Source organism: Ascidiella aspersa, chromosome 4, assembly GCF_963924565.1.
Source record: "Ascidiella aspersa chromosome 4, kaAscAspe10.2, whole genome shotgun sequence".
Lineage (NCBI taxonomy): Eukaryota > Metazoa > Chordata > Ascidiacea > Phlebobranchia > Ascidiidae > Ascidiella > Ascidiella aspersa.
In genome coordinates, this window is record NC_139450.1 from 31,865,609 (window position 1) to 31,878,813 (window position 13,205).

Below are 13,205 nucleotides of genomic sequence, written 5' to 3' on the forward strand. Positions count from 1 at the left end.
AAATCGCTAAACCTCCTGCGTTAAAAAATTATTTTAAAACTGCTTAACGGCTTGCCGAGGTCAAACAATCTTGCAAGTTTGTTTTGCGAATTCGTGAAATGCGAGCCAGCCAATTACTGTGTTCGAATGCGCTGGTCGTGCCTTCTTAATGCGCTTTACAATCATCTGATCTTTAACGTACAAGGCGCGTGGCGAAACATCCTAAAAAACTCGCTTGAAAACGCAAATACCCAGCAACTTGCGTTACATACATCGCTAGTATTTGTCGAGTGGTCCTATACCTGTTTTATAGAATATTTTTTCAAAGTTATTATCAAAACCGATTTACATCGACATTTGTTAAATATTTCATCCGCCAGGTAGCGCTAGAACAACAGCACTTTGAATTAAACTGGATCTGACGTAAAGTTTAGTTCGGTTCTTAGTAGAATGCTGTGATTTCGAAAAGCCCGACCCGACACAAAAACCTCTTGTGGGATTCGTTACGAAGAATTCAAAATTGTTGACCGCAGTATATGAAACATAGCTTAACATAACTTAACCAAATATATGGAGCATACCTTAAAGTAGTGGTTTTCAACCAGGGTTCCGCTAGTACAGGCCAGGGGTTCCGCAATTTCTAAATTGTGTAGTTAATTGGGGTGTGTTTATTACACTGGGGTTCCTTGAGCCAGTGGAATTATTGCACAGGGGTTCCTTAAGGCTTAAGCGTACTCTAGCCAAGTCACACGTTGAACGTGATGTATGCAGGGTCTCTGTTATTTTAGTCACATTTCCTCATTTTTGACTAAATCCGCTTTGTTTCCCTCCGAGCGTCAAAAACACTTGAACTTTTCAAGCAAAACGACATCCCTATTGGCGCTGAGTAAAAACGCCGCTGCTAATTACGTCGCGATAGCAAATACCCGACAAGCGTCGCAATGCTAATCCCATCAACACATGTACAAGCGTAAATGCCAAGCGCGACAACGTAAAGTTCACATTCGTCGAAAAGCGCAGTCCCGACATTGCGCCTAGGCCACTATTGCTTCCGTCGACTGCAAATTCCCACCGAGCTTGACGCTTTTTCTCACCAGGATTTGCGCGCAAACAACCTATTACGTCACGTCCCGTGTGTCACGTCCGCTCTTTGCGTCTGATTCGGTGTCGGTTTTGGAAAATTTGCGACACCCCGTGTTCTATGTGTTATATATATATATATATATATATATATATATATATATATATATATATATGTGTGTGTGTGTGTGTGTGTTTGTGTTTGTACAGGACCGTCGCGTCTCTACTACACAAGCATTCACTACACGTACGCCCAATCGCCCATACTGACGTTTTGCGTGCGTGTTGTGATGCTGCTTGTGTAGTAGAGACGCGACAGTGCTGTCAGTTAGAGACAGTCTGTCGCTTCTTGTTCCTTCTCAGCGCCCTTAAGTCGCCATATTTTTAACACCAACCTATACCAATGGTTCTTATTTGAGGTGCCGCGGCACTCTAGTGTGCCATTTTAACGCTCAAGGGTGCCGAGAGATATTTCAAATTCTTTAGGATTCCGATTTTTGCTCTATTGCTAAGCTTCTTGATACAATTTTTGTGTGCGATCAAAGTGCCAATAACTAAAAAAGTTTTTTTCAACCTTTTTGCACAGTTAATCTGCTGTTTTAATCTTGTTTATTGTAACGTTACAGTTCACCACTAAGTAAAAATACGAGCAAAGGTGCAGCGAACTATTTATAATTTCTGAAGGATGCCGCGAGCCAAAAAAAGTTGCGAAACACTGGTCTATACAGTTTCCTGAAGTATTAGCTACAACTTAAAATCTGCACACGACACACTCTTTCGGACGACCGCCCAACCCACGTGACTTACATTTCGCTACGTTGTGTTTGTTTACGCTTCCGAAAAGCGCGTCGCCGTTTGTCTGTTACGTCACAAGGTTCGAATCGCCGCTTCCGCGACGTAATTCATCCTTGGATCGAATCTCGTTCGAGCTTGACACGGAAATGCGCACCTGGCGCGAGAAACAAAAACGCAACAATTGAGCTTGACTCCTGAAATTATGACGTCATAGCCTTGACGTTGCAACGACTGGGATTTTCTCATACTTTAGAACCCTCGGTGGACAATTTCATTTTGACCAAATTACCCAAAGATTAGAAATATTTGTAGCATAATGGTTGGAGAATGTTGTAAGGCGTAGTAAGAATGCCAAAGCCCATACAGAAGTAGGAAGCATTTTGAACGTTACGAATAACTTTATTCGTTTTTTAACATATCCTGCATTTTCAACATATGTTGAACATAATCGGGTTTTTCCTATTTGGAATATCATTTAAAAAGCTCTTGGTAGCGTTTCGCGGCTACAAATAACTACAAATAATGTCAGCACTTACATAATTGCTAAACAACAGTCATCACATGCACCCTCGTTAGCAGCTGTATATAAGCATTAGCGCAGTTATTTCGGTGACTGTTTGCAGGAATCGAAGCCGCTAGGTCACGTCGCTCGCATTTATAATAATGAGGGAATTCCGCTGCTGTAATTAGGCCTGTCCAAGTCATCGGCCACGTTTATCCCGGTCCGGGCAACAACGAAAGTCGCGAAATGCAGTGCTGACGCAATTGCAAAGGCTTCAATGTCGCTTGTAGAATGTCACGCACGCTTTTGCTTGGAAACTGCTGTCGCTTTTTGTTGTTGCCTGGAAATCTATTCCGCGAAGTGAAGAAATAACTTTGGGCCCCCACCCTTTGCGGGCTACTACTAGGAAAAAGAAAATGCTTCCCCATTACCGCTAAAGAGTTGAACGAACGGGGAACGATAAGGTTGATTCCTTGAAACTCGGAGTAAAATCCCTACTTTTGTGTCAAATACATTTAAACAAGAGGTTCCCAACTTAAACCTTTCTTTACGCGGACCCCTAAAAAACCGTTCGTTCACGACTAATTTTTTACAATATGACGTCATATATTGACATCATAAAAAAAAGATTTAAAAAAAAACTACTGTTTTAGGTCAAACAATTGTGAAACTGAATTAAACTCTAAAAGAGCCTAAAGTTTTTATCTTGATTACGTTTTTTTAATTACCTACTGAGAATTAATAAGACCTTTATGGCCCCCAAACTAGTCCACCCAAAGTGGTCCATGGTCTCTATCATAACGAAGGATAGGTGCTTCCTGTGGCCATTTACCGACCAAGTTCGCACGGCAAAACAGCTGCAAAAGCGCGACATTCTCTTGCTGCCAAGTCTCGATGCCGCCTGTCCTGACTTCAACTTTCAGTTTTGTCCTTTCCGGCCTGGTTTTCGCAATCGCTTTGAACTGCATCGATCCCTTTTTTCCTTTCTTGGTGTCTAGTACCACAACGGTGGTTGTTTGTTCAAAGCAGTAATGAATTTAATTTTAAAATTCACAACAAAAAATTAGGCATATTTTATATTCGGGAATTACATTTTAAGGGAAAAACTCACTTAAACAGTAAAATTGTTCACAGAGATGGTAAATTTCATCTTGGCAATTACCCGAGGTTACCAAACCCTCCTTAGCTAAACTGCAATGATCTAATCGTGTATTTGCGTTTTACCGCGAATGGCTTCTCAAAATGTTAATCGACAAACGTCATCGCTAAGTCGACTTATTTGTGTGTTTGTTGCGCTACAAGAACTACTATGTTGTAAGCAGACTTAGACAACTAGATAGTTCCAGTTTTCTAATTCAATGAATTAATTCTAGTTCGAATCTAATTTGGATTCTACTAAAAATTCTACTTTGTCCTACGGCATTTTTGGTCTCTCAGTCGAAACAACGAAGTTCGACTGAGAGGTGATTTTTATAATTTTAAAACCATAGGCTATGCTATAACATATCAAAATTAGTCAACAAATATTTAACATTCACATTCTTATGAAAATAAATTACAATTTAAATTAAATTGATTATAATTGATTAAATGTAATTCTAGTTTAAAATTTGGTTTTAAAGAATTCGGTAATTTTTATTTTAATCTAAAAAATAATCTAATGTGGAAAACGACTGTAATGATCTAATTCGAATTCGAATCTAAAAGTTAAAATAAATCTAGTTGTCCAAATAAATCTAGTTGTCAAAATAAATCAAGTCTGGCTGCAAAGCGTGTCTTTTCCTTCGGGGGAGCAGATCACGTGTTTCTTGGCGTGATAGTTCGCTTTGCATTGTCATCCCGACAATAATACGCCACCTTAAAGTACCTTCGTAAGGTAGAACACGAATTAAAGCATGGGATGCTACCGTCACGTTGCATTTTCATTGCGACACTTGTGTTGCATCTTAACTATCGGCTTGCTTGAAATCGAGCAGAAATGTATTTCGTTTATGGCGTAACCTTGTATTTCAGGGTATATTCGCGTTTCAGCACTGTTGGTCATTCGTGTGTCAGTGTTTTTCATGATGCGAATCATTTTTGTATTCTGTTAAAAACAATTTTTCATCTTGAATTTGACCCTTATATAAATAGCAAACGCTAAGGCGGGTTTAGAAAAGGGCTTTCATATTCATATTACGTCTTACTACAACCCCAGTCATTATCGTAAGATTTATTTAAAATGTTCACGAAATGCTACCTATTTTTGTATGGGCATTTATATTCTTATTACGTCTTACTACAATCTCCAACCATTATGCTCAAAAGTTGAGAAAATTATTTGATGATTAATCACCGAGATTAAAGCTTCCTACTTCTAAAACTGAAGCGTGGAAACGATCAGCAATCAATTTTTTTCCGAAAGAGTTCATAAGGTGGCAAACGGCAGCCACTAACTGGTTTATAATTGCCGTTTTGCGTTGGCTAATCGCTCTCAGTGCACCATCGCATGCCAAGATGTACACCGTATGGCACGTTTCTTAAATTACCGGAGCTCGAACTTTTGCGCTCGCAGAAAGCGTGTGTAATTGACTTCACCTTGGAGCTAGTAAACGGTTAAACGTTATAAGGCGTTTAAAAATCACCAAAAAAAAAAACACGAAAACGTTAAATGAAACCCAATCTTCTTAAATCGTTAAATGCGATATCACTCTCTCAAAACGTAATGTGATCCACATCAAATCGTTAAATGCTGTATGAACCTCCATAAAAAAGGAAAATCCAACCTTTACCGAATCCTTTCCATGACGAGCCATCCCACAACCTCGCTAAATTCAAATGGTTTGTACGGTTCGTCTCCAAAAAAAAGAACACAGTTAAATTAAACGTGCATTTGCATATTGTGGATGCAGCTGGATGCATAGCAGGTTAAACCTTATTTGGTTGTTTTTACATAGCAAAACGGAAAGCGACTTGTTTAAACGCAATTTGAATTTTAAAACCCATACTAGAATGTAGGTATCATGAATGTTGAAAATGAATAAAGACTTCAAAACGTTTAAAATGCTACTTACTTCCCTATGGGCTTTGATATTGCAATTACGATTACTACAACCTCAAACCATTATACTCTTGACTTGTGCAAAATTAATCTTTTCTCCAACCTTTCGTTTCTTTGTTTTTAACCCATTACGGGCAGAGGAGCAAATTGAGAAGAAAAGTCCTTATATTTTTAAATGTCCATTGTTACGCGACCCGTTGTCGGTTTTCGACCAATACGAAGAACACATATTGTGATGACGTCATATCGCGTGAGCTGGATTAGTGCCTGGGCGGGAAATTTTGCTAGATCGCCTAATGACCAAAGCATTTACCTCTGCACCGGATGCAAGATTTAAAAGACGAAACCTGGCGCGATTTTTGAAGGATTTCAGTTTTGATACGCGACTGTTTTTTTTCATCCCGTCATGGTTTACGCAAGAGAAAACGCAGTCTAAATCAGGGGTTTTTAAACTGGGTTCCATGGACCCTTTTGGGGTACGTGAAGTAGTTTTGGGGATCCATAAAGGCCTAACTGAAATATTAGTGTATATTTGAAAAGTAATCGGATTTTTGATAAAAAAGTTGAATTAAAAATAAAACCTGTTTCCACTAAATGTATTTAGACCCCATTTCACTTTCACCTTTTTGGGTCATAAACATCCTATTTCTGAAGTTCATTTGGATTGTGACGTCAATTTTTGACGTCAAAAACTTCTTGCCTCCCCTGGTTCATGCGAAGCAAAAAAATTTGGAGTCCGCGTCAAAAGCAGTTTAAGAACCACTGGTCTAATTGATATGGTATTGGAAAAGTTTGGGTCGTATTGCTTATGATTGCACAATTCCTAAAAAAATCTTATGAAATGAACATAGTTTACTTACGCAGGTCGCGTGACTTGAGTAAAGTCCTTGCATCCAGCATTACTTTGGAGTATCAATCTGCTCAAAATTCAAACAGTCATTTTTTCACATTGTAACGAAATTAACTAGCGTCTTCGACTGCGGGAATAGCGTGGCCCGAATGACCCTAACCGACGCCGGCCCTAATCCCACCAGTTCATCGCAATACTAGAGCCCATAGCGGTCGATGTACCGGGCTCGTTGGCCCCAAATTGAGATAACGGCAAGTCGCCGAACTCTGGATGAACCGTCCGTCCCTTAATTTAGCCACCGGGAAGCGATAAGGGGCACGCGAACCAGGTAATTGGCACCCGGGTCGTCGCCTGGCATCAATTCGCTACTTTGCTGCGTTGGGAATTTTGCAGAAACTTTAGCATTGGGAATGCCGAGGGTGGATTCAGCACGAGACGTTTCTCAGTCACTGGGCACTTGAAGTTTTGATGATACTGCTTGTGATACTTCCAAAGCATGCATGCCGTGTTGTAAACCACAGTCAAGTCAGTCTTGAAACAACTAAGTCCAAGTCAAGTCATTTTTGAAACAACTTAAGTCCAAGTCAAGTCATTTTGAATATAGAACTAGTCAAGTTCCAGTCAAGTCATTAAAATTGTTAAACTAGTCCGATTATGAAAACTCAACTAAAAAATAATGCAAAACGCAACATACAGCAAGCAAACTGGCTAATGTAAGCACTACATTTCAACCCAAAAAACATTTTAGTCAAGTCAAGACTTTGTTTAAAAGACTTAAGTAAATTCAAGTCAAGTCATTTTGTCGAAAAGTCTTAAGTCAAGTCATTGCAACACTGCTGCATAGCCAGACCTAACTGCCGTGCTTTCGAATTTGTGGTTTGGCAGAGAATTGTGAAAGGTTCAGATCCATACCTTTCAACAACATGGGATCTCTTGTTGTTGTGCTTGGGGTTTTGCTAATTACACACGCCACTGGTTTGCATATTAGCCTTTAAAATTTCCACTCGGATTTGATCTTTAACGCGATCGCAATTTGCTTGTCGTTAACTCGCATTTGGAAGGCCAGCGCCAATCTCGTGATGCAAAACGTGGCTCTCGTTCGGGGAGGAAAGTTCAAGTTATGTGAGTGCAATGATAAGTTCGTGTCATAGGACAATTCCAACACGCCTAACGACCCTTCGCCTTCTCAACCCTGTCCAGTTCATAACCATGGTTAGTTGCATGCTGCTTGCTGGAAGTTATACAATCTCGTCTGTGAACGGATCATTTTGATGAATTTCTTCTAACTTTGGACACTTTCACGTCCCTTTTTGCCAGATCAAAGACCGTAACGCATAGATTGTCCGTATAACACTGCACGACGTACACGCTTGTTTACGTATCTTTTATCAAATTGGGCTAATGTTGAAGAAACGCCATTTTCTGATACTTGCAATTCCTACACGCTTGCAGTATCGAAAGGTTGTCCCGAAATTTCGTGTTGCAGCAAAACAAACACGCTCAAGAGATCCAAGCGCTTGTACAAAGTCCAACCAATGCACGAAAAAAACAAAAAATAAACACCAATTCTGTCGTGTCCGTATAAGGAAGAAGCCAGCACGGCACACCACACGTAATCACCACTCCATATTGCCGTCGTATTGCAGACGCTAGCCACAGTATGTATCTCTGTCTCACTGCATCGCCGCTCAGTATTGAATAAGCCTTCCCCTTGATGGGCTGTTGTATGGGCGAGCACACGCAAATCGCCAGGACCCTGCGTCAGGCCGCGGCAATCAGACTTGTTGGGCGCCCCGTGCATTGACTTGTTTGTGAGTTCGCTTGTCAAAAAGCCAGACAGCACCCTTTCCCCTCGCCAAACGGCGCCTTTCTACTGTAAAGCTCTTCTTTTTTGTTGCGAAACTCTTTTTTTCGGGTTTAACAAGTATTTTTATTTGTCACGACGTCGGGCTAAACTTTTATTACGCCAAAAGTCCCGCGGGTTGTTTTCCTATAATGAAGATAAAACAATCTATATATATATATATGTCACTTTTAATACACAGAAGCAATATTTTTAATTTTGGATCACAAGGTTGATGGGTTTCGCTCTATCGTTGCTGTGAGTTGTTGTTTGACGTCTGCAAAATATTTTTTTTCCGTTATCAGGTTCAGAAAGTCCAACTCTATTTTTGTTCTCGCAAAAGTTTGTAAACACCAAAGAGTCGACCCCCGAAAAACGAAACCGACTAAACGATTTACTACGTTCGAGAAAATACCCCTTAACCTACCGATCTGGGTAATCCTAATGTCGTTGGTTTTGTATTAATTTACTATTTTCGTTACTTAAACGATTGCACTATTTCCCTTTTAATTTTTTTATTTTGACGTATATTTTTTTAAATGACGTTGTGTCGAAAGTCAAATGTCGAAATTTCCCATTTTTAACCAATTACACTCAATTGAGATTACACGGAGTGGCGAAATAAGAAAAAAATGAAAAAAAGTGCCCTTGAGTGAGCCAAAATAAATTTAGTACCCTTTGAGTGAGCCAAATGACATTTTGTAACCACTGATGGTAAATTGAATGACATTTTGTAACCCCTGATGGTGAGTTTAATAACAGTTTTTAATTTCGCTCCGCACATCTTAAAATCCCTGAAGTTGCGACCGGATTTGCAAGTTTGCGCTTAATATTGCCGAGTCATGTGGCAAGCGACATCGCACAAACGCCTTTTGCGGACATATGCTGGAAAGCACGCGAAACACTGCTTACTGTTAACTACTGTTGCGATTGCAAAGTCCAAGACGCGACTTTTCACGCGACCGGATGTAGCATTCTTGCCCATCACGTGACCGGTGCCTATGCAATTCGAAGCAAACATAGTTTTTCTTCAGTCGCAAGACTGTTACCTGATTGTCGTTAAATCAATAATAAAAAAATCGAAGCCAGCGTGTTTTTGGCACTTTTTGCAAGTTGTGAAATGAGAGTCTGCTGTCTAGTGCGATCTCGTGATCTCTTGATTTGAGCAAGCCAGTATACCTAATCATTTCTAGGCTTTATGTTTTACATATTTTCCAGCCGTTAGTTTGCATTTCTAACCGCTTCAATGTCACCGGCCTTTTTCAGGATTGTATCTTTTCGACTACGCTAAGGAGTTATAAAGAACTGGGAAAATAAAAAGACTAAAATTAAACCAATTTTGTTTCTGATTATTTCTGTGAAAGCTATAGCAATCGCGTGGAAACAACAGCACAAAAGTGGATAAACTAATCTGTCGTTTTTGTGTTTACGGCAGAAGCATGCAAGTTTTTGTAGTCAAATGCCCTGGCATATCTTTGTGTTGTTATGTACGTAATTAGGCAACGAAGCTGAATTGTTTTGTCCTGGCAAGGCCCCACTGTGAACGCGCTTGCCCCCCATTTGTTGCCCAAATGTTAATTGCAATGGGACGATCAGCCAGTGCGTTTGCCAAAACCTCACTCTGACAAATGGATTAGTTTTATCTCGGATGTAATGACGCTGTTTGTCCAAAGATGGCACAGCCCCTTGCCTTTCTACGTCATATGTACAGGTTGCGCGTCATACGTATAGGTTAGCCGCAGCTCCTTGGGTCACTCTATTCATGAAGCATTGCCCGCCAGGATTTTTGCTTTCGTGACCGTCCATCCAGTCCTGCCTAAATATCGGAAACGTGCTGAAAAACACATTCAGGCTCTAAATTCGAGCTGTCCAAGGCACGACTTCGCATTCGCTTCTCTCTCTTGCCGACGTCTCGGGATTTGCCTTTTTCTTTCGCTTCTCTCGCCACCGAGCCTCGAAAGTTTAAATTGGCAAGGGCTTACGACTTCCCGCATCATAACCAGTGAGATGTTGTCGCGTTTATGACACAAGTGACAGTTGTTAGGCAAAAGTTTTACCTGCACTTTGTTTGACACGGTCAGGAGGGCTAGAGTATGGTGCGAGATTTTCGCCTAGAGTTTACTATAGACAGGATTATCCATTGAGTGATGACTTTAGTGTTTTATCGCTGTTGCCGGATACTTGATAAACCATATATTAGTTACTCTAGCCGTTTCATCGCCAAAATCGGGTGCAACTTTATTTGGCGTTGGTCTAGAATCCTGGAACAACATTGAAACAATTATTAAAGTAACGTACAATATTTGGGTTAGGGCGTCGGTTATTGTTTGGGTGAGGGTGGATCAAGTATTATTATATTTGTTATTAAATAATATTGCTTGACCTATTCAAACGCTAACCCGCACCCTAACCCAAATAATGTTCGTTGTGGTAGCTTCTAGATCATCCCCCTTTATTTATTAAAAAGCAGCTATAGGCAAATGACGTCGCCTTTATGTTGAGCCCGGATACAGTTTTTTGAAAATACTAGTTGAATCGAAAGCAAGGCTGCTGCTGGTTTCAACCAAGTGCGTCTGCTCAGAGCGCGATATTCGTGAATAATAAATTACATTATAATGGCGAATTGCATCGAAGTTGAGGCCCAGATCGTCTCGGGCGCGCAAATGAGCTTCCGACAAGCCAATATTGCCCCGCTTGTCGCTCTTGCAATCGCTCGAAAAGGAAACCGAATTAACGCGGCTGGTGCCCAAGCAAGTGCGCTAGGGTTTTTGGATAAAAAAGTCGAAATGTGTGTTAAATAAAAATTATAAATGTTTGTTAAACAAAAAAATTATAAATATTTGTTAAATAAAAAACTATAAATATTTGTTAAATAAAAAATTAGAAATATTTGTTAAATAGAAACTTTAAACTATTAGTTTTCTCAAGAAAGATTTTCAATGTTTTTTTTTATATATGTCCCAAGATGTATTTGCAAGCAAATTACGCGTTGGTTATGGCGTTCATACTTTTTCTAATTAGCACCATCGCTGCTTGTTAAGTTCGCATTGACCTAAAATTCGCCCGTTTTCGTTTTAAAACCGCAATTTGTACACGTCGGTCTGTTTTGGCCGCTGTTTTAACCTTACCCATAAGAAAAAAACACGAAAACGGGGTTTAAACGTGAAAGGCGGCTAATGTTTAAGTGGTCATGCAAACTGACACCCTTCGCCGGTAGCATAAGTCGGGGTGGTACGGGCAGCGTTAGCTAAGTGTGATGGAGTTTTTTCACTTGACCGCGACGGCTTATCGCCTTTACTTGTTTTGGCGATCGACGTGACGGCCTAGCGTTCGAAAGAAAAGCCTTTTTGGGCGAGTAGCTAGCTGAAAAGCTCAGTCTGCAGGGATCGGTTTGCAGTTTGAGCAAAGGGCGCACGCAATGTTCACCAAAGTTGTTTTTACAATCTGGTTCGCAGTTCTTTATTCCAACGCTTTTCTTTCAAGAAATTCCCCAAAACAAATGTCAATTCTGATGCCATTTTCGCCAAAATCCTTTCTTGCTTTTTCTGTAATGTTTAGCATTACGCTGGTTAAGATAAAGTTCTTGGGCAAGTCTTTAGTCAAACGCTTTTCTTCTTTTAAGAAATTCCCCGCTGCAAATGTCAATTCTGATGTCGATTTCCCCAAAATTTTATCTTGTTTTCTCTGCAACTTTCAGCATTCCACTGGTCAAAACATAACCGTTTAAAAAAACTGCTTGTTATTTGCGTCTGAACCCGCATCGTCCGACCAAAAAACATGAAAATGTCGATCGGCGTCTTACCGCCAAACAGCAACGACATCGAAAAACTCAACGAAACTCTCCAACTCCTGGCCCAAGTCTCCCTCTCACTGGTGCCCTCAAGTGACCGGCGCGACGAAAACGACAACCATGTCACAAAGATGACATCACGCGCCGCCGTGTCCCCCCCGGATCAGCACCCCCAACAGCAAGCCGCTGCCCCAACGGGCGGTGATGACGCGTTTTACGCGTGTGTGCGCAAGATACGGCGCGGCAACAGTGGGCGTGTTACCAAGAAAACGACGGTAATTGGCCGCTCAGCAGTTTGCTTGCTGGAACACACAAAAAGACCTAAAAAGCAACAATACCTTAAGCAGAACTATATATAAGAACTAAAATGAACTTAAGTCCAAGTCAAGTCTTTGACTCAATGACTTGGTCATTGACTTAAATCTAAGTAAAGTCTTTCGTCCGAAAGAGTCCAGTTTTTCCCACAAAATCGGATTTGCGTCCACGACAGAATAAAAACTTAATTGTCTAATTAAGACATAAACCTAAATTCGTCAGATTTAGGCCTAAATCGCCAAAACATTTTTTTTTCAAAATTCGAATTGCGTAATGACGTGCGTCTGATATGACGCATTGCTTGCAAGCAGATATTAAAATCGTGAGCCTCGCAAATTCCCCCGGCCCGTTTTTGCGACAGTGACTGGCGTGAATTATGTAAAAACACGTCCCGCGTGTTCTCAGTATAGCTGTTTGGAAACCACGGAGGCGATACTATTCAGCGCTTTAAACTTTGGACTTTTCGGTTTGCTAAAACACACATATGACAGAAACCATGTCCCAACAACAATATTTAATCATAATAAGAATATCAAAGCCCACACAGAAGTAGGTATCATTTTAACATTTGAAGTGCTACCCACTTCTGTATGGGCTTTGATATTCTTATTAGGCCTTACTACAATCTCCATCTATATGTTCCAAAATATTAAAGCAGCATCATAATTTGAATATAACGATTTCCAAAAAAAACAAAAAAAACACTTGCATAGAGCTTTTGGTTAGTTAAACCTCAAGTTTTTAGGTGATGGAATCTTAGTCTATACGTGAAAATGATATTTATATATTCAACGTCGAGTTAAACCGTTTCTTTTTCTCTTTTCCAGCCATCTAGACCCGGCTTTCCAGGCAACAGAGGGTACCAACCCCCAGGCCCGGTGTACCAAACCACCGCCCCCCAGCCCGGAATGTACCCGCCCCACCACACCCCCGCCCTGCCCCAGAAGACCGGACCCAAGATTATGACCTCAGAGGTATGTAAATTTGCTGATTTAACGCAAACTAAGGATT

The 13,205-nt window shown here is 40.6% G+C and overlaps 1 protein-coding gene across 4 annotated transcripts in view; it reads left to right on the forward strand.

The window, feature by feature from the left end:
• LOC146157507 (focal adhesion kinase 1-like) overlaps positions 1-13,205 on the forward strand; it is a 110,294-nt gene that overhangs the window by 89,823 nt on the left and 7,266 nt on the right. For all 4 annotated transcript variants that reach the window (XM_083387853.1, XM_083387854.1, XM_083387852.1 and 1 more), the window contains one exon: positions 13,022-13,168. In XM_083387853.1, coding sequence (XP_083243979.1) covers positions 13,022-13,168 — 147 coding nt within the window. The remainder of the gene's footprint in view (positions 1-13,021; positions 13,169-13,205) is intronic.